General features: G+C 33.3%; 1 protein-coding gene across 1 annotated transcript in view; it reads right to left on the bottom strand.

The window, feature by feature from the left end:
- LRP1B (LDL receptor related protein 1B) overlaps positions 1-19,162 on the bottom strand; it is a 1,897,582-nt gene that overhangs the window by 288,671 nt on the left and 1,589,749 nt on the right. Inside the window, exon 44 of the mRNA XM_036857483.1 lies at positions 238-430. Coding sequence (XP_036713378.1) covers positions 238-430 — 193 coding nt within the window. The remainder of the gene's footprint in view (positions 1-237; positions 431-19,162) is intronic.

Raw genomic sequence — 19,162 nt, forward strand, 5'->3', positions numbered from 1 at the left:
TCCAGAAGCAAATAATTAAAAATGAATTGTTCCTCTGGTGATAAATTAAGAACTACAAAATTTTCCATAAAACTTTCAGATAATTTCAATATATTAGATAGTCAAAGCCTGAACACTAGCCCCAGAAACAGTAAGAAAACAAAATCCAACTATTACTTAAAAACATAAATACGGTTTTCGAGAGATTATATAATTGAGAAATATATTTGTAACTTACAAATAAATATTGTAACTTACAGCTATTGGTGTCATTGGCAACAGCTATGATACCCATTGGTTGATGTGGAATATCAGAACGAAGAATTTTTGTATCTCCTCCTGTGTACTTGTTGGAACGCAGGATAGCTCTTCTTCCCCAGTCTGACCAGAAGATATAATTGTCATACACAGCCAAACTGAGAAAAGTCCCTGGCCCAGATTTGACAATCACCTGGAATAAAGCAAAATATCATATTTTTTTAAACGAAGATATCCACATCTATTTTTGCTCAAAAGAAAAAAGAGAGATTAAGATTATTTCTGATTATTGAAATAATCAGATAAAAATACATTTCACTAAATGTACTATCATAATGTGTTTATAGTTCATTTTAAATGTCTTAACCATCCTTAGCTTTTGCAATGTTTACTTAATATTTTGCAGTATATTTCTATTTAATAATCATTCAGTTTGTTTAAGCAGTTGTGTCTTTTTAGCATTATAAACCAAAATTATCATGACAACAATATGAGACTATTAGTACTAAACATTTATTTATCATTATTAAGAAATCTTTAGATATACAGTAAACACTCACTAAGCTCTCAGAACTATATACAGAATATACAGTTCAACTGATCCAGGTTATTCCTTTAGGAAGCTTGCAACATGAATAAGTTAACCAGATATACATGTATTGGCAATAAAAGTTTAAAAGCAAAGACCAAAAAGTTTCACTCAGACCAAGATGAAGTAAAAGGGTACAGATTTTCCTTCTCAATAAAACAACTAAAAAATATATATATATATATACATATATATATATAAATAAAAGGAGGCTTTTCAACACATTGGATATCAGGTAAGGAAGGACAGTGATTCCTGAGTAACAGGAAATAAACCACCTGAGTCCCATAACCTCCACAGTTTATAGCCTGAGACAGATTCCAGGTAGCAACACAGTGCAAAGAAACCCAACAGAGTCCAGGGAACTCTCTGAGTGGATATATCTGAGAGTTACGGGAGGGTAATATGGTTAGCTCTCACAAGGCAGAGTGTTGGAGAGGAGAAGGCAACAGAGAGAGGACTCTGGATATCTGCACAGGGTCCTTCTGGAGTTTTAAGCACATGCCTATGTATGTGAGAGAGTTACTGCAATCTGGTGAAAGAGTCACGCAAAAGGATTAGAGAGAAGAGTTTCCAAAATTTATGTGGGTCCAAGAATCACACTTGCTAACGCCAACCAGACTTAAAATCTTTCTAATTCATGGGACTCTGAGTAGAGTACTTGGAAGGGTCTTGGCTCAGCAGCGGGGAATAATTAACCCTAAACTCTGTTCTACTTCAGTCTCTCAAACCTTAACAGCAAATCCTGAAAGGATCAAACTCTTTCCAGGTAGCTTAACTGTTTACCAAAAGAAAGCTCAAGAATTTTAATGGTAATATGTAAAATTTTACCACTAAACTACTATGGAAAAAAAGATGAAAACTAAGAAAAGTCACAAATCAGTGACCTCAGCTTCCACCTTAAGAAAGTAGAAGAGAAAATGTAAGTTAAATCCAAAATAAAGGAAAACAAAATAAAAATCGGAGGAGAAAGCAAGGAAATAGAAAAGAGGAAAAAATCAGAGGAAAATCAATGAAACTAAAAGATGGCTCTTTGATATCAATAAAATGGAAAACACATAATGATGAAGTGAGTTTTATCCAAGGAATACAGAGTTATTTAACATTTTTAAATCCTATCAGTATAACACACAAAATAAGAAAACTCATATGAAGATCTCAGTAAATGCAGAGAATTTATTGGTTGGATCTAATATGCATTCCTGATAGAAACTCAGACTAAAAATATGAATAGAAATAAAACTAGGAATGAGACAGGAATAATCATTCTTACTACTTCTACCCAACATTGTCCTAGAATTTCTAGCCAGTATAATTAGGCAAGAAAACAAAAATAAAAAGCATTCAGACTGGGGATCAGACAAAGTCTGATAGATCACCTAGGCCTGCCTTCACCAAGAATCTTGTTAGGTCAGTTTAGTGCATTTGGGGAAGATGTTTCACTTTTTTTTTGAATTTTAGTTTGCTCATCTTAAAGATGGGGCTGATTAAAATCCTCCCTTACCTCTGATACTTCCTCTTAGTAATTGTCCATCCACTCACAGCCCATTCACTCCCCGGCTATAAATTTCTACTTTTCCTTGTATTTAGAGTTGACCTCAATCCCTCTCCTCTATTGCAAAACTCCATTGCAGTTGTCTCTATACCTATCCTGATAGTCCTGAATAAAGTCCGCTTTATCGTTTTAATAGGAGTCATGGATATTTTTTCCTTAACACATTCAATGTAATACTACTGAGAAAAAAAAAAAAAGAAAGGATGAATTATTGATGTATGTAACACTGTGGATAAATTTCAAAATAATTATGCTGAGTGAAGGAAGCCAGACAAAAGGGAGTACAAGGTATATGATACCATTCATATAAACTTCTACAAAATGCAAACTAATCTGTAGTGAAAAAAAAACCCCAGTGTTTCCTGTGGACAGAGTGGGAAGCGGTAGGGTGGAAAAAGAAGGATTAAAAAGGGAAATGAAGAAATGTGTTGGGGTCATTGATATGCTCATTATCTTGATGTGATGGTGGACTCACAGATAATATGGGTGTTTGTGTGTGTGTGCATGTGTGTGTGTGTGTGTGAAGACTTTTAAACTTTAAATATTTACATTTTAGTGCATGTCAATCAGATCTAAATAATTTTTTTAAATAAAGGCCAAAAATTTCTTTAAAATATTTTCAGAAGTAACATTAAGTAAATATATGGGACTGCAACTACATTTGGAAGGACAGGATACATCAGAAAATAGACGTTTTTATTGTCTAGTCATTTTACTTTGCTTTTCCTTCTAAATCCAATCCATAGGTGACCTATCCAAATAGTTCCTCTGAACTCTTTAGCAAATTAGTGAATGAACAGAGGGATGGTTTAAATGTGAGCATACCCTTGTTAGTTGAATGAAATGCTCAGATTTCTAGAAAAGAGAAACCAATATGAGTTTTCTCTTGTAGCAAAGAGATGAGACATAATTTTAGGAATAGAACAGTAAACATACAAAAGAAGAGAGGAAAAAAAGGACCTTAAGCCTTAGAGAAGCGAAGAAATCTACAAGAATTTGCCTCTAAGGCAGCAAAAACTTCAACAAACAGCTTTAAAGGCATTGATGTAGTTTATTGTATTTTGTTTGGTTTCATTTAGAAGAAAGCTTTGCCTCCCTATTGTGGACAAATTACATGAATAGAGAGGTCGTGGCATACTTAGAATAAAGAAATGGGCTTTTTGCCTTATCAACATCCTAATCAGGAGGGCTTGATAATCAACAACCAATTCAGAACTATAGAATTTACTCAGTTATCTCCATTTTAGAAACCATTGTGGTATAATGGGAAGGGCTCAGAAGGCCTACATTCAAATGGCAGCATGGTCATTCTTGAGCAGAGCAGATTTGGGGAAGATGTTTCACTTTTTTTTTTATTTTAGTTTGCTCATCTTTAAGATGGGGCTGATTAAAACCTGCTTCAACAACTTCACAGGGCTGTTATAAGGATACATACAGAAATGTTTTGAACATCTTATATTGCCATATATACATATGTATATATACATATGTTTGTATTTATTTAATTTAGCTGTCAGAGATAAGTTTGATATTAACTTTTGTGGTTTTTGCCTCCAGATCTGTTATAAAATAATTATTTTTGTATAAAAATCAAATTTAGAAACCTCAATAGTAATATTTTTATAGAAATAAATCAATTTGATTATTTGCCTTGGAATATTAAATATGCCAAGCAGAGACCTAGCTAGATTACTCTTCCCTGTAATCAGAAAAAATAAATAAAAAAGGAATTTTCACAGGAATGATGACTGCATGGGAATGGTCACGAAGAAACAAATATTTGGAAAATACCCTTCCTGGTGCCACATGTTGCCTTCTTAGGAATTAATACATTCTAGGATTAAATCATTTACTGACTACTAAAATTGATGTGGTTTGGAGAAAACAGATAGTCTTGGGAATGTGGTAGTTTAAAAAAAAAAAATAGTCCCCCCTCTTTACTCCATCCTATATCAAATTCTAAATTATTATAAGGTAATTAGCAATGTCATCTTCCTGATTTCCCAAATTTTTCCTCATTCATTCTGAATTAACTGGTAATTACCCTCTTATAAAAACAATTACTTCATTTTTATTCTGAATATATAAGTAATTTCTGTTCTATAGAGCAATATTTCTCAAGTTTTAATGTACATGCAATTCACTTTGAGATTTGTTAAAATTCATATTCTGATTTACTAGGTTAGGAGTGGAACCTCAGATTCTTCATTTCTAACAAACTTCCAGGTGTTGTTGATGCTGCTGTTTGGAAGCTCACTTTAAAAAACAAGAATTATAAAACAGAGAAAAGTACAAAAGAAAATAAATAATAATCTTACCACACAGATCTAATTACTTATCATTTTGGATTAAAGAATATATATATATTTTTTTCTTTACAAATTGACAGGCACATGAGCACTCCAAAGTTTCGAGATATAAGTAAAATCAATTTTAAAATTTTAACTTAAAAAAAAGCAACTATCTCCAATCTTCAACCTCTTTAAAGAGGGGAAAAAGATGTCTTTCTTGACCTGTCATACATTAGAACATCTTATATTACAGAGGGACAAGATAAATCTTCCATATGTTCTCTTGTGCTTAGAACAACTTTACTAATCTAAGTGCAGGTCACGTTGCTGTATAATAGTGGTTTTCACCTAACCTCCACCCTTCCAAACACACACACACACACTGGAGCATGGGGAAAACTAAAGCTAAAATGCACTTTTTTGCCCTATTGGAAATCTGAAAAGATGGCTGATATTTAGTAAGTGTATGAGTTTAATTTAATATTCCTCATTTGTATTTCTTTGGAAATAACATGTTATTCCCTAGTCAATATTTCATGAGTATAAAAGATCACCTGTAACAATGTTATGGACTGAATGTTTGTGTCTCCCCAAAATTCATATGTTGAAATCTTAACCCACCATGTGATACTTGTAGGTGGAACATTTGGGAGGTAATTAAGTTTAGATGAGGTCATGAAGGTGAGGTCTCTGTGATGGGATTAGTGTCCTTATACGAAGAGGAAAAGATCTCTCTTGTTCTCCTTCATGTGAGGATACACAGCTAGAAAGGAGCTGCTGCAAGCCAGAAAGAGGTCTGTCACTTGAGCTCAAACATGCTGGCATGCTGATCTCAGATTTCTCAGCCTGGAACCCTGAGAAATAAATGTCTATTGTTTAAACCATCCCATCTATGGTATTTCGTTAGAGCAGCCGGAGCTGATTAAGACAGTTTTACTTTTTCCTTTTTGAAGAGCCAGGTTTTAAGATTTATATCTGCTTTAAATTTCAGTAACTATTCTTTTGAATCAACATAATAAAGATTGCTGGTTAAGAAAATGATAACTTCTATACTGTGCTTTCTGGGAAGATTTTCCTGAGAAAAGGAAGGATGAATAGGGGGTAGGGTGGGAAAGAGAAGGAAAAGCTTTTGGCAGAGGGAATACATGGCGCAAAAGGCAAGAGGAAGGGGGAACATGAAATGCTGGGAAAAGGAGCAAAGGTTAAGTGAGCATTATTAACACTCAGACATCTGGGGAGAGGATCCCATGATGAGCCTGGTGAGAAAGGCCAGAAGGGCAAATATGTAGGACCTTCCTTCCTATAGGCCAAGGTTGTGAGTCTGAGTTCTGTTCTGAAAGTAACGGTAAATTAAAAAAAAATTTTTAAGCACTTTAAGGTCATTATTTGTTCAGAAAGATTATTTTGCCTCTGGTGTAGAGATTAGATCAGGTAAGAACAAAAAGAGTTTCAGGGACACCAGTTAAGATCAACTGCATTCTTCCAGACAAAGGATAATACTTTTGATATTTTGAGCAAGAAAGGTGAAGAATACAAATATTAGGGGAGTATTTACAAACTAAGGACTCTCTATTTCCCTTTCTACCAGAACCCACAAGGGTTTTCATCACTCATTCATTCATTCAATCATCCTTTTACCATTGTTTTAGTAAACAATAAGAGCTAACACTTCATGAACGCTTACAACGTACAGGATGCATATGTGTTGTATGTATCATACCAAATTTAATCTCCCTCTACCCTATATGGTAGATACTATTCCAATCCACCTTTTATTGATGAGGATTGAAGCTTAACAAGCTTATGTAATCAACCCAAGGTCACAGATTTACTCAATGATTTGAGGCTATTTCAGACCCAAAGCAACTAAGATCTGAATTAAATTTTATATATAAAATTTGCCTTGGTTAAAGAGACAGGAGAAACTCTTTGATATTAGCAGATGTGTACGTGCTGTCCTTATTATTCAATCTATGCTCCTTCAAGTTAGGAACAGTAGTAATGTCTTTGCACCCCTTTTCTATTCAGTATATTTTATGTGAACAAAATAGACATTCAGTAAGCATTGCTAAATCACTAAGAATGAAAAATAAATTATGTTAGTTAAACATAAATAAAAATAGTTATTTTTTATGGATAAGGAATAGTTATTCTTATGACAATGAAAGTTTTTCTATGTTGTTACCAAAAGTCATTTGGTATACAGGAATTTTTATAAATTTTAATACTGATTGAACTTAGTAGTTTACTTCTTTACTTCTGCTGACACACAGAAAAGGGAAAAAAGCAACATTAAACTCAGTCTATAATTATGCATGTTACTTTCATAGGGTACAACAGGTTCCACTAAGAATTGAGCTGACTTTAGACGTTTCACTGGTTACAGTTCAATGTGGAAAAGAGAAGTGAAATCCACTAAATTACACTTTCTCATCTCCCTATTAAACATTTTTATCATAATTTCATGAATACTGTACCTTGCAAGCCTAATCAGCATCTTTATTTACAATGCAAAAGCTTTGTCCTCGTAAATTACACTCTACCATGTTATGTGGTAATAATATAACATTATGGCATAATTTTCAGGCACTTTAACCTTGAACCTATAAATAGGTTCATGTTTCAAAATAGTCATGTTCATTCAGATAATGTATTTCTTGACAAAGTCACGTAATCTCACGTGTGTCCTCATAGATGGACAATTAAATTGGAAATCCACAACTTCAACTTCAATTGACTCGAAGTTATGTGTCAGGAAATTTAGTCACTAAAAATATGCCTTTCCTATCTTGAAACTTCACCGGTCTTTATTGGTAGAAGCGCGGCAACTAATCAAGGAATAAAAACATTGTTTTATAAGCCAGACAACATATTTCCAACACCCAGATGCTAAATGTTAAACCAAACAATTTAAAAGCCAAGTAAACAGGAAGCTTCCCAAACACCCCAGCTGATTGCCTCACTGACAAGATCATAAATGATCATTATGAGAAATGACAACTTGGCCCCTCCCATGGCCAGGCATGACAAAGTGTTACAGATTGCAGAGAAACAACTGCAGTTGCTTTAGCCTGGGAGAGAATGGTGATGTGGTAAACCAGCAACTTAAAACTGAGAAATATTTAACTTAAGAATAGATGGCTATATTTAACTTGCCTGAGAGAGTTTGCAGAACAAATATAAAATATCTAAATGTCATTAGTGTCCAACCAAATCTGAAAAGAACAACATTCACAGCAATCATCTAAAAGACTGCCTATTGTGTGAGAGGAGTTACCAGCCTTTGTTAGAGAGGCAGACCCTTCTGAGAGAGATTAGAGAATGAATTACTTTGATTTCACACTCTCTCTTTCTGATCTCTCTGTTGATCACACTCAACCAAAGGCCAGAGGACAAGGAAGCCATTTGACCACACAGGTAAACCTTCAGGGGGAAGAGAACATGGAGGAGGATGGAGAAAAGATCTGTAGATATGCATTAGAGAAGTAGTAGAAAGAACCCTATTCTGAGACTCATTCTTTTTCCTTGGATAGCTTTTTGGCTTCTTAGGACTCAGACTCTTAATCTGTAAAATGGGATAGTAAAAGGTAATGACTCAGCTCCTTTCCCAAAGAAAGAGGATGGATAATATATTCCCTTAGGTCACACAGAAAACTAATGAGAAGAAAAACTGTGATATTCCTGAAGTGTTATAGACACTCCTGAATGGAATTTGAGCAAGTTTCTAACATAATGATTGTCTTGGCTTCACATTTGATTATAGTTATTAAAGTTATAGCTTATCCAAAATTCTGATTTAGATATATTTAGACAGTTTGAGATTCATAAGCTGATTTGTATCAATAAAGAGTAAACGTTAAAAAAAAAAACTAAATATATGTTTCAGTTAGCTCCTTCTGCTTTGAATTCCTTCCAAAACCATTCATTGTGAGACCCAATTCAAGGGTGTCTTCCTTTGGGAACCCCTTCCCAGCTGCCCAAAGCAAAATGGCTTCTTCTTCTGCATATCCAGACAGTTTCTATACACATTCATTATAACACTCATCAGAGGCTATCATAAGAGCTTGTATTTTTTCCATAGATAAATAGATTTCTATCCATAGATAAATACGATAGAATATATTTAACATTCAATGATTATTTTTAAATTTTTTTTAACATTTATTTATTTTATTTATTTATTTTTGGCTGTGTTGGGTCTTCGTTGCCGTGCGTGGGCTCTCTGCAGCTGCGGGAGCAGGGGCCACTCCTTGCTGAGGTGCACAGGCTTCTCACTGAGGCGGCCTCTCCCGCTGCGGAGCACGGGCTCTAGGCGCGCGGGCTTCAGCAGTTGTGGCACGCAGGCTCAGTAGTTGTGGCCCACGGGCTCCAGAGTGCAGGCTCAGTAGCTGTGGTGCGTGGGCTTAGTTGCTCCGCAGCATGTGGGATCCTCCCGGACCAGGGCACAAACCTGTGTACCCTGCATTGGCAGGCAGACTCCCAACCACTGCGCCACCAGGGAAGCCTTCAATGATTATTTATTGATCAAATCAATAAATAAATGAGCGATTAAAAAAGCATTTCCCCTTGTGTTTGTGCTTATTTCTTGCCCTGTGTTTGTGGTTATTTCTTCCTCTTCTTTTTTTTTAATGTACATTTATATGAACTTAGAACTCAACTTTGTACTTTATTTGCTTATGTACAGAAAAATAAACATTTTTCTTTATAAAACTGTATTACCAACATTTATGTTTTACTGAAGAATGGTAAACATAATCTCAGGATCACATTCATGCCTTTGATAAATATTTCAATACTGTTACTCTCTAGGTCATTGTCTAAATACAACCCTCCTTTTTAATATTTTAGTAGAAATAGTGAAGAGCTACTCAAAGTAATATGTTAAGTCAAAACCTCCTATGTCCAAGCCATACTGAATTACCAGTCTTAATTTTTTTAATTAGGATTTACTGAATATCAAACAAAAATTAAATATTATTTTAAATGCTCCATTGTAAGAAGTTAAAAAATTGTCCTGCACGAAAGGATACCATCCTGTTTGTATGCATGAATATTTGTTTTTCAGTGTATGTGATTATGTGAATACAACTGTCAAGGGGAAGGCCAGAAACAGATTAACTTAACTCTTACTACATTTAAAAAGAAAGGTTAGCCTAGGACTATGAGCCTGGACTCTGGAGTTAGAATATTTGCAATCATGTCTAGCATGTCCTCTTATTGTGTGACCTGGGGCTTATTATTTCACTTCTCCGGGCCTCTCTTTCCTTATCTTTAAAATGACAAAAGCAGAATTAATATTTATCATAGAATTTCAGAAAATGTTAAATGATATTCATAAAATACTTATCATGATTACATAGTAAGCTTTTCATAAATGTTAGCTATAAGTATTTTTGCACGAATGCAATAGGATTTAAATAGGTTTGTAAAGGTGGGTTTAGAATCTTAAATACACTTTGAGTTTTATTCTTATTTTTTTAAGTGTTGCAAACTATTCTAAAATAAACTTTTAGAACAGATTTCCATTTGTAAATTTAATGCTTTTGCAACTTCTGAGATTACCATGTCATTAAACTCATGCTTAGAGGTAAAATTAATGTCTGCTTTGGCAAAATTCTTGAGTTCTGTTTTATTTTTTTTCTCCCATGTCATCTGGAAAGTTCTACTAAGGGTTACAAATATTATTATGCCTACCTATTAATTTTGAGGTAAAATTGAAAAGCAGTTATTTTAATTAAGTAAGTCATAAGACATGGACACTGGCCGTCTTGAAACTCCTATCACCTTCAGTATTAGAACTGCAAGTGATGGAGTTACATTGAGCAGGTGCAAGATTTACAATTCCAGAAATAAAAGATTTTTGCTTGTTGTGTATGTAGGGAGAGGGATGTCCATGCTGTTCTGAACATTCTTATGATTGTTAGCCAAAACCAACAAACAAAACAAAAATCCAAACCTCATTTGATTTGTTAAATATCTGACAAGTGACAAAAGATTTGTGATGGAAGGTTATATCCAAAATGTTTACTTAACCATTTTATTTATATAATATAAAAATTGTAGGTATATAAAATCATAATATAATATAAAATATTATTATATTATTGATATGCTGTACCTTTTAAATGTTACACACATAGCCACAGGCTACTCAGGGTCACTTTAATAAATATGGACATATTTATAAATGTATATGAATGATGCGAATGTGAGTTAATAAAATGCATTTGAATTTTCATAAATATGTGGCAATGTCATCCTAAAATTCTTCTTGATTAATCAAATTAAAAGACATACTTTAAAAAAAACCTAGGGCTTCCCTGGTGGCGCAGTGGTTGAGAATCCGCCTGCCAATGCAGGGGACACGGGTTAGAGCCCTGGTCTGGGAAGATCCCACATGCCGTGGAGCAACTGGGCCCGTGAGCCACAACTACTGAGCCTGCGCGTCTGGAGCCTGTGCTCCGCAACAAGAAAGGCCGCGACAGTGAGAGGCCCGCGCACCGCGATGAAGAGTGGCCCCCGCTTGCCGCAACTGGAGAAAGCCCTCGCACAGAAACGAAGACCCAGCACAGCCAAAAATAAATAAATTAATTAATTAATTTTAAAAAAAAACAAAACTAAAACTCAGTAAAAACTACTGTAGGATCTACCTGCATGACTTTGTATACTTTCATATACACACCTTCCTTAATTATGCATATTGTTTTCTATTTCAATCAAATTCACTGGAGTATAATTTACATACAATTCAACTTATTTTTAACAATCACAATAATTGTGCACACACTCCTTCCCACCTCCAACTTCCAACCTCACATCTTTTTCCTTAGAAGCAAACACTGTCATCAGTTTCTTGAGTGATATTTTTTCTAATGCTGTTTATTTTTAGAATTGCAAAAAGTCTTGTACGGTTGTTAAATCTGAATTCCTATAATCCCTAAAATTGAGAAATATGCTTTAAAAATGTGTCCCAATAAAATTCATTTTATTCAATAGGAGGCTATAAGGTGAAGCAGAAATTCAAAACAAAAATTTAAAAATAATACAAATGTAAAAACAAAGTGAGTAAATGTAACAACCTTCTTACATCTGGAGGTCAGTGTGTCTGTTAATCTTTTTCAAAATCCTCCAAAGTCGTTGAAATGGTGTATAGTGCCCTATATGACCTGGTGCCCAGTTACCTCTCTGGAATTATCAGCTACTAATCTCTTCCACGCTCACTTGTTCTCTCTATTCTGGCCACAATGGCCTCCTGATTATGTCTCACATATACCAAGCACACAAAGTCTTCCCACTGGCTGTTCTCTATGCCTGAGAGACTCTGCCTCCGAAATATCCATATGGCCACCTAGCTCATCCCTTCAAGAATTAGCTCAAATAACACTTTTTCAATGAGGGAGGTTTATCTTGAGTTTCCAACTACAACCTGTATTCCTCTACTATGTCACATTCAATTCCTTTAGACTACTCTACTTTGTACTTATTAGGTTTACTGCTTATTATCTGTCTTCTCCTGCTGGAACATAAGCTTCCTGAAAGTGGGTATCTTTACCTGTTTTGTTCACTGATGAATGTTAAGCACTTAGACTTAGACCAGCATCTGGCACATACTAGACACTCAATAATATCTGTTGGATGAAAGAATGAATTGGTTGGCCTTCAGGGAAATGCAAATCAAAACCACAGTGAGATATTACCTCAAACCTATTCATATTTTTATAAACAAAAAACAAATAATAACAATTCTTGGCAAGGATGTGGAGAAATGAACCCTCATACACTAGTTTTGAGAATGTAAAATGGTGCAACCACTTTAGAAAGCAGTCTAACAATACTACAAATTGTTAAACATAGTTTTACAAAACACAGTCTAACAATACCACAAATTGTTAAACATAGTTTCTATGTGATACATCAAGTTCACTATTGGTATAGAGAAATGAAAATTTGCACATGAATATTCATAAATATTCACTGCAACACTATTCATAACAGCCAAAAAGTAGAAACAACCCAAACATCCAGCAACAGATGAATGATTAATGGATAAATAAAATGTGGTACATCCATACAATGGAATATTCTTCAGCAATGAAAAGAAATGAAGTACTGATGCATGCTATAACGTAAATGAACCTTGAAAACATTATGCTAAGTAAAAGGAGCTAATCACAAAGGACCACATACTGTATTCTATATATAGTAGGTATCCAGAATAGACAAATCTATAGAGACAGTAAATGGATTCATGGTTGCCTAGGAATGGGAGGATGGGGATCATAGATTGATGGCTAAGGGATACATAAGCAAATGTTAAAATTCAAAGACTATTTATTTCCACGAGCTACTTATTAACTTCATAAGGGAAAAAAAAAGTAACTTTAAAGTGAAATTAGATGTCTGTCACTTTAACCAAGTGATCAAACCAAGTGATGATAGGGTTAACATCACCATTAATAAGACATATCAATACGATGTTCATCTTGATATAATACTATAGAAAGGGGACAATATCACTATTACTTTTTCTCTCCCAAAAATTTTAACTAGAATTTAGCCATGAAGAAATACCAGATAAATCAAAATTGAGGGATATTCTAAGGAAAACAGAATAGTACCCATCAAAAGTATTTTCTTAAAAAGCCAAGCTAAAACTAGGGCAATGTCTCAGATTAAAGGCAAATAAGGAAACATAACAACCAATTGCAATGTGTATTCCAGGATTGGAACCTGGTTTAGAAAATAGACTTTAGTGCTAACAACTGAAGAAATGTGCAAAAGACCTGTATATCAATTAATAGTTTTATATCAATCATAATTGTGTTATGGTAATAATTTTATTATTGGTGAAGGGTGTAAGGGAACTCTATATTATTTTTTAATTTTCTGTAAGTCTGAAATTATTTCAAAAATAAAAAGTTAAAATAATTACATAATAATATGAAATACTTAAAATATATTTAACAAAATATGTACAAGACCTGTACACTGAAAACTGACAAACATTAATGAGAGAATTAAAGAAGACCTAAATAAGTCAAAATATACCATACATATCAATCACAAGATTCATTACTATTAAGATATCAATTCTCCCATAATTTATCTATAAGTACAGTGAAATCCCAATCAAAATCCCAGCAAGGGCGTTGGTTGAAAAATCTCGAACTGATTCTAAAATTTATATGGAAATGAAAGGAACCCAAAATAGCCGATTCACTATATTTACATCATTTTTGACAAAAATACAAAGTTAATTCCATGAGGAAAGGGTGGCCTTTTTAAGAAAACAAGTTGGCGTAATGGATATATACATGTATGTGAGTGTGTATGTACAGAAAGGAAAGAAAGAAGGAAGGAAGGAGGGAAGGAGGGAGAGAGGGAGGGAGGAAGGCCTCCAGGCCCAGATCATTCCAATGGTGAATTCTTTCATAGTCAAGAAAGAAAAAAACACCTACACAAACTTTCTCAGAAAATAAAGGAGGAGGAAACACTTTCCAGCTCATTTCATGAGACTAGAATAACCCTACACCTAAATCTAACAAAAACAATACAAGAAGAAAAAAAAAAATTACAGATCAATATTTCTTATGGAGACCAATGAAAATATTTTAAACAGAAAAAAAGTAGTAATTCAAATGTAACTTCATGTAAAAACAACTATACACGATGATCAAGTATGGTTCTTCTCACGAATGCCAGGTTGCTTTCATATTCAAAAAGTAATTAATATGTAATTTGGCAAAAATCAACACCCATTCATGATAAAACAATCAGCAAATTAGAAATAGAAGGTAATTTCCTCAAACTGATTAAGGATATCAATGAACAACTTACAAGGCATCTTAATACTTAGTGGTGAAAATCTGAATTGTTTCCCCTTAAATTACAAAACTTCTGGAAGAAAACAGAGCAAAATCATTTTGATCTTGAGATGGGCAAAAATTTCTTAGATAAATGCAAAAGTGTGAACCATAAAAGAAATAATTGATAAATTCAAATTCTTCATAATTAAAACATTTTTCCCTTCAAATACATGACTAAAAAAAGAAAAAGGCAAACCACAGACTAGGAGAAAATATACACATTGAATTTATCAGGCAAAGTACTTGAATCCAAAGTAAATTTTTAAACCCAGGACTTCATAAGATGGCAAAAAATCCAAATACATAAAAATCAGTAAAAGATGATTTTACTATTTACAACTATTTCACAAAGAAAATAGACATGTGTCTAGTAACAATATGAAAAGAGGCTCAACATTATTAGTACAGGAAAATGCAAATTAAAACCACAAAGAGACACTAATATTCACTCCAATGTTGGTGAGACTAGAACTCTCATATAATGCTTGCAGTACAGTAAGATGATACAATCACTTTGGAAAACTCTTTAACTGTTTCTTAAAAATTAAACATGTACCTATCAGATGCCCCAGACAGTAAAAATGCATGAGGAAAAATTGTGGAGTAATAGAAATGTGCTATATATCTTGATTGTGATGGTAATTATATGATCCTATACATTTTTCAAAAGTTATCAAACTGTATACTTATATTTAGTGACTTTATCTTATGTAAATTAAAACTCAATTAGATTCTATTGATTTTCCCAAAAAATTGCAAACATTTTGACTGGGTAATTTGATGAATTAAAGAAGTATTATTCTTAAGATATAATAAGGTTATTTTGTTTATAAAAACTAAAAAACAAAATATAATTTCCTATCATTTAGGGTTACATACTAAAATACAGATAGAATATTTTAATGGCTAAGATTTGGTTCAAAATCATCCATAGACTAGAAGTGGGGGTGGGTATTTAAGAAATAAAACTTACATACATCGAGAATTATTGAAGCCAGGTGACTGATATGTGGAATACACTATACTATTACCTCTACTTCTTGTAGCCTTTTGAGAATTGTTATTTTAAAAAGTAAAATAAAATAAATAAAAATGTAAGTGAAGTAACTTAAATTTGTGTTATCTTTATAACTATCCCATGAGATAAGATGGTATCTATTTTTAACACCAGCAAATTTCAAAGCGTTTAAGTGATTTCTTAAAGGTTAAACACCAAGTAAGTTCCAAAATCAAGTTTAGAATACAAAGTATCCTACATCCAATCCATGACTCCCTAAATATTACACACACACACGCACACACACACACACACACACACTCACACAAGCAGATGTAAGATGACAGATGCAGGATAATAAAGACTCCAAAGATAATTATCAAGGTAATAGGTGGAGTGGTCTTAGAGGCTGTTAATAGTGAAGGAGTCCATGAAATAAAACTCGTTTTTTTCTATTGTATTCAGCTATTACTTAAAGAGGTCAAGCTATGTAAATACTTTTTCCTTTTGTCTGTCATGATCATTTTTTAAAGTTTTCCAATGAAATACTATTTTAGAAGGCAAAACTAATCTGCAAACCAGCACTGTTCCAAGAGTTCACAATCATACAACTCCACTTTGGGAAGCAGGTTAGTGTCTTCCTAACGTAGCAACCACTTTCCTGTCTACTAGTGTCACTTTATTGATTTAAACCTATAGAACAGGGTGTTACTCAGAAAATGGAATGTTTTTATTAAAAAGATTTAATGAGAAGATTGATTCATCATGCCTGCATTTTACAGGACTTTCAGTGGTGTTTTAAAATTAAGAGTGGTGCTTTCCTTCTTGAGTGTATCTGGAACTACGTTCAAAACAAAACATTCAGAGTTTGAAACTATTGTGACCACTTGTCATATCTGAATCCAGGGCAAATGTCTCTTAAATCAAAGTACATGCTTCACCCATAATTTATCAAAAAACAGAAAGAGTGAGAAAGATGAACGGATTGAATTGGACAGCCCAAAGCCTGTGGTCTGTTGTTTTTGATGCACTAGTAACACTATGATGCTTCTTCATTAGTAATAAAAGTGTAAAACTTTGGAGGAAAGAGGAGTGGACAGGATACCAATAGAGAGAAGGCTGTTTTGGATGTCATACCAATAATTTGTTTTTCAGAGTCAGTAATATAGAGTTAACTCATTCTGTGTTCATTAAAGAGCATTTTATTCAAAGAATAAGCAAATTTAAAGCATGACTGGACTTGGGTAATAAAGCTTTGGGTAGATGAACATAATATCACATTACAACATAAACTCTTCTTATATCCTTTGATTCTTATGAGTTAAGATTTTCTATTGTACCAATTTGTAATGAGCCTAAACCATTCAAAGTTTTCTCCGAACTTCTGTTGCAACCTGGGAACAAATTAGTAATCCTTCAGCAATATATATCATCTTACACATGAAGCATGCTAGACTGTTAAGAGAGATTTTCTGTTAGAATTTCATACCGTTTTAATCAAATAAATAATACAAATGCTATTTCCAAATGTTACAGGAGGAATTTTCAGACACATTATCGAGTTTGTTTTCTGTACCACTGTGTATGAAATTCAAAGCGCAAACACTAAAAATATGAATACTCATGTAGTTGGTATAATGATTTGTATTCCATGCTAGGAGCAAAAAAAGTCAGTGAAAACTGCTTCATGCTCACTACTAAGAGATATTGCTGACCTACAAAATACTTAACTTCTACAGCATAAAAATTAAGATATCTTTATTCTAGTCATCAATGGCTCTTCTTCAAACAGTAACATTTTTGATGATGGAAATATAAATACATGCAGAATCACAGGTATTTCTTCCCATACATATACTTTAATTAAAAATAGAAAGCAGACCAAAACATAGATTCTTATCACATTTTTAAATTTAATTTATTTTATTTAATTTTTATTGGAATATAGTTGATTTAAAATGTTGTGTTAGTTTCTGCTTACAGCAAAGTGAATTAGTTATACATATACATATATCCACTCTTTTTTAGATTCTTTTTCCGTATAGGTCATTACAGAGTATTGAGAAGAGTTCCCTGTGCTATACAGCAGGTCCTTATTAGTTATCTGTTTTATATATAGTAGTATGTATATGTCAATCCCCATCTCCCAATTTATCCTACCCCCTTTTCCCCCCTGGTAACCATAAGCCAAAACATAGATTCTGAGAGTCTTCCCTGTCATGCAAGATCAGAAGAAATATCTCAAATGGAAGCTGGACTGCAATGTAGGAAAGATCGAAGTTTGATCTGTCTAACTTAAAACTAGTAATAATAAATGTTTCAGAAACACTGCTATCCTGAAAGACCTAGTCATATATTTTTAAAAGTGCATATTTCAAGAAACATTGGTGTAATTTGACGCAATATAAAACGATAGTATTACTCTATGATTTGTGTGTTTTAGTTTTCAGAGGAAAAACTAAGGCACCAAGAAGAGAACAGTTTTTTTTTTCACCCCCGATTCTAAGTGAGGTAAAAGTAGCCAGAAAAATATGGCAAACATACTCCATTTCCTTCTAATTCTTTGTTGGGTATATGCATATTCAATTATCTTTTATATACAAATTTGTTTTATATATATCATTTTTTAATTGAAATTTTTAATAACTATAGTATGACTCACAGCATAATCTAAGCTATGTGATAGTAAAATACTTGAAAATGAAGATTTAACAAACTTCTAAACAAAAATTATAAAAACTGCTAGATTCTTGTTCTGTTCCAGATAGGATACTTTTAGATTTAATGAAGGTCACTCCATAGAAGAAAGGGTAGAGAATAAGAGGCCAATCTCCCAATCCTGGAAAGTTGTCTTTTAGAAAACAAAAGACAACAGAATCTACGTGAAGCCACTAAATCAACGGCTTCCAAGTAAGTGCATTGTTGAAAGGCTGTCGGAATAACCAGTTTCTGCTATTAAAAATGATTACCCAATTGACTAGTTCTCACTCCTGTGATTTTTCAAGCAGGCATTTCAACCCAGAGGCTTTTGGGCTAACAAATTCTCACACTTGGAAGTATTTTGCCTAAGGACAGATTAGAGTAAAAATAATTACTTAAGATGCACATTTTAAATAGCTTTACTACTAATGCCTCTTATGGCCTATAAATGAGATCTTTTATAATAGAAAAGAAGAAAAATGTGGGGATGAAGGGAATGATTTCCATTTTTTGTAGTTAATTTAAAATTCAATGCTTTACTCTCTCTACATGTTAATATGCATTTATCTACATTTCAAACTCTGACACTTTGCATCTACTTCCCTGTAATTGATTTAATTAAGGATTTAAAAATATATATAACATTTAAATATTCTATGAAATGCCATGCTCTGTTCTCATTCAACATTATTGCTCAAGTCATTGTTTGTTTATTCTCGTGTCATTTGCCATGCATTTTAAGCTATTCAATAGACTCATATTAAAGATAAATATTTGGAGACACTGTTTGTAGAGGCAGCCCTCATATATCCTCAACATGCTTTTGCACTTTGGTTAGTTATTGAAAGCTTATTTGGTAATTTCTATAAGCTAGTAGCAGCATTTTGACCACTGTACTCAATATGGTATAAATGGTATGAACACCTG

The sequence above is a fragment of the Balaenoptera musculus genome, chromosome 7 (assembly GCF_009873245.2).
Source record: "Balaenoptera musculus isolate JJ_BM4_2016_0621 chromosome 7, mBalMus1.pri.v3, whole genome shotgun sequence".
Lineage (NCBI taxonomy): Eukaryota > Metazoa > Chordata > Mammalia > Artiodactyla > Balaenopteridae > Balaenoptera > Balaenoptera musculus.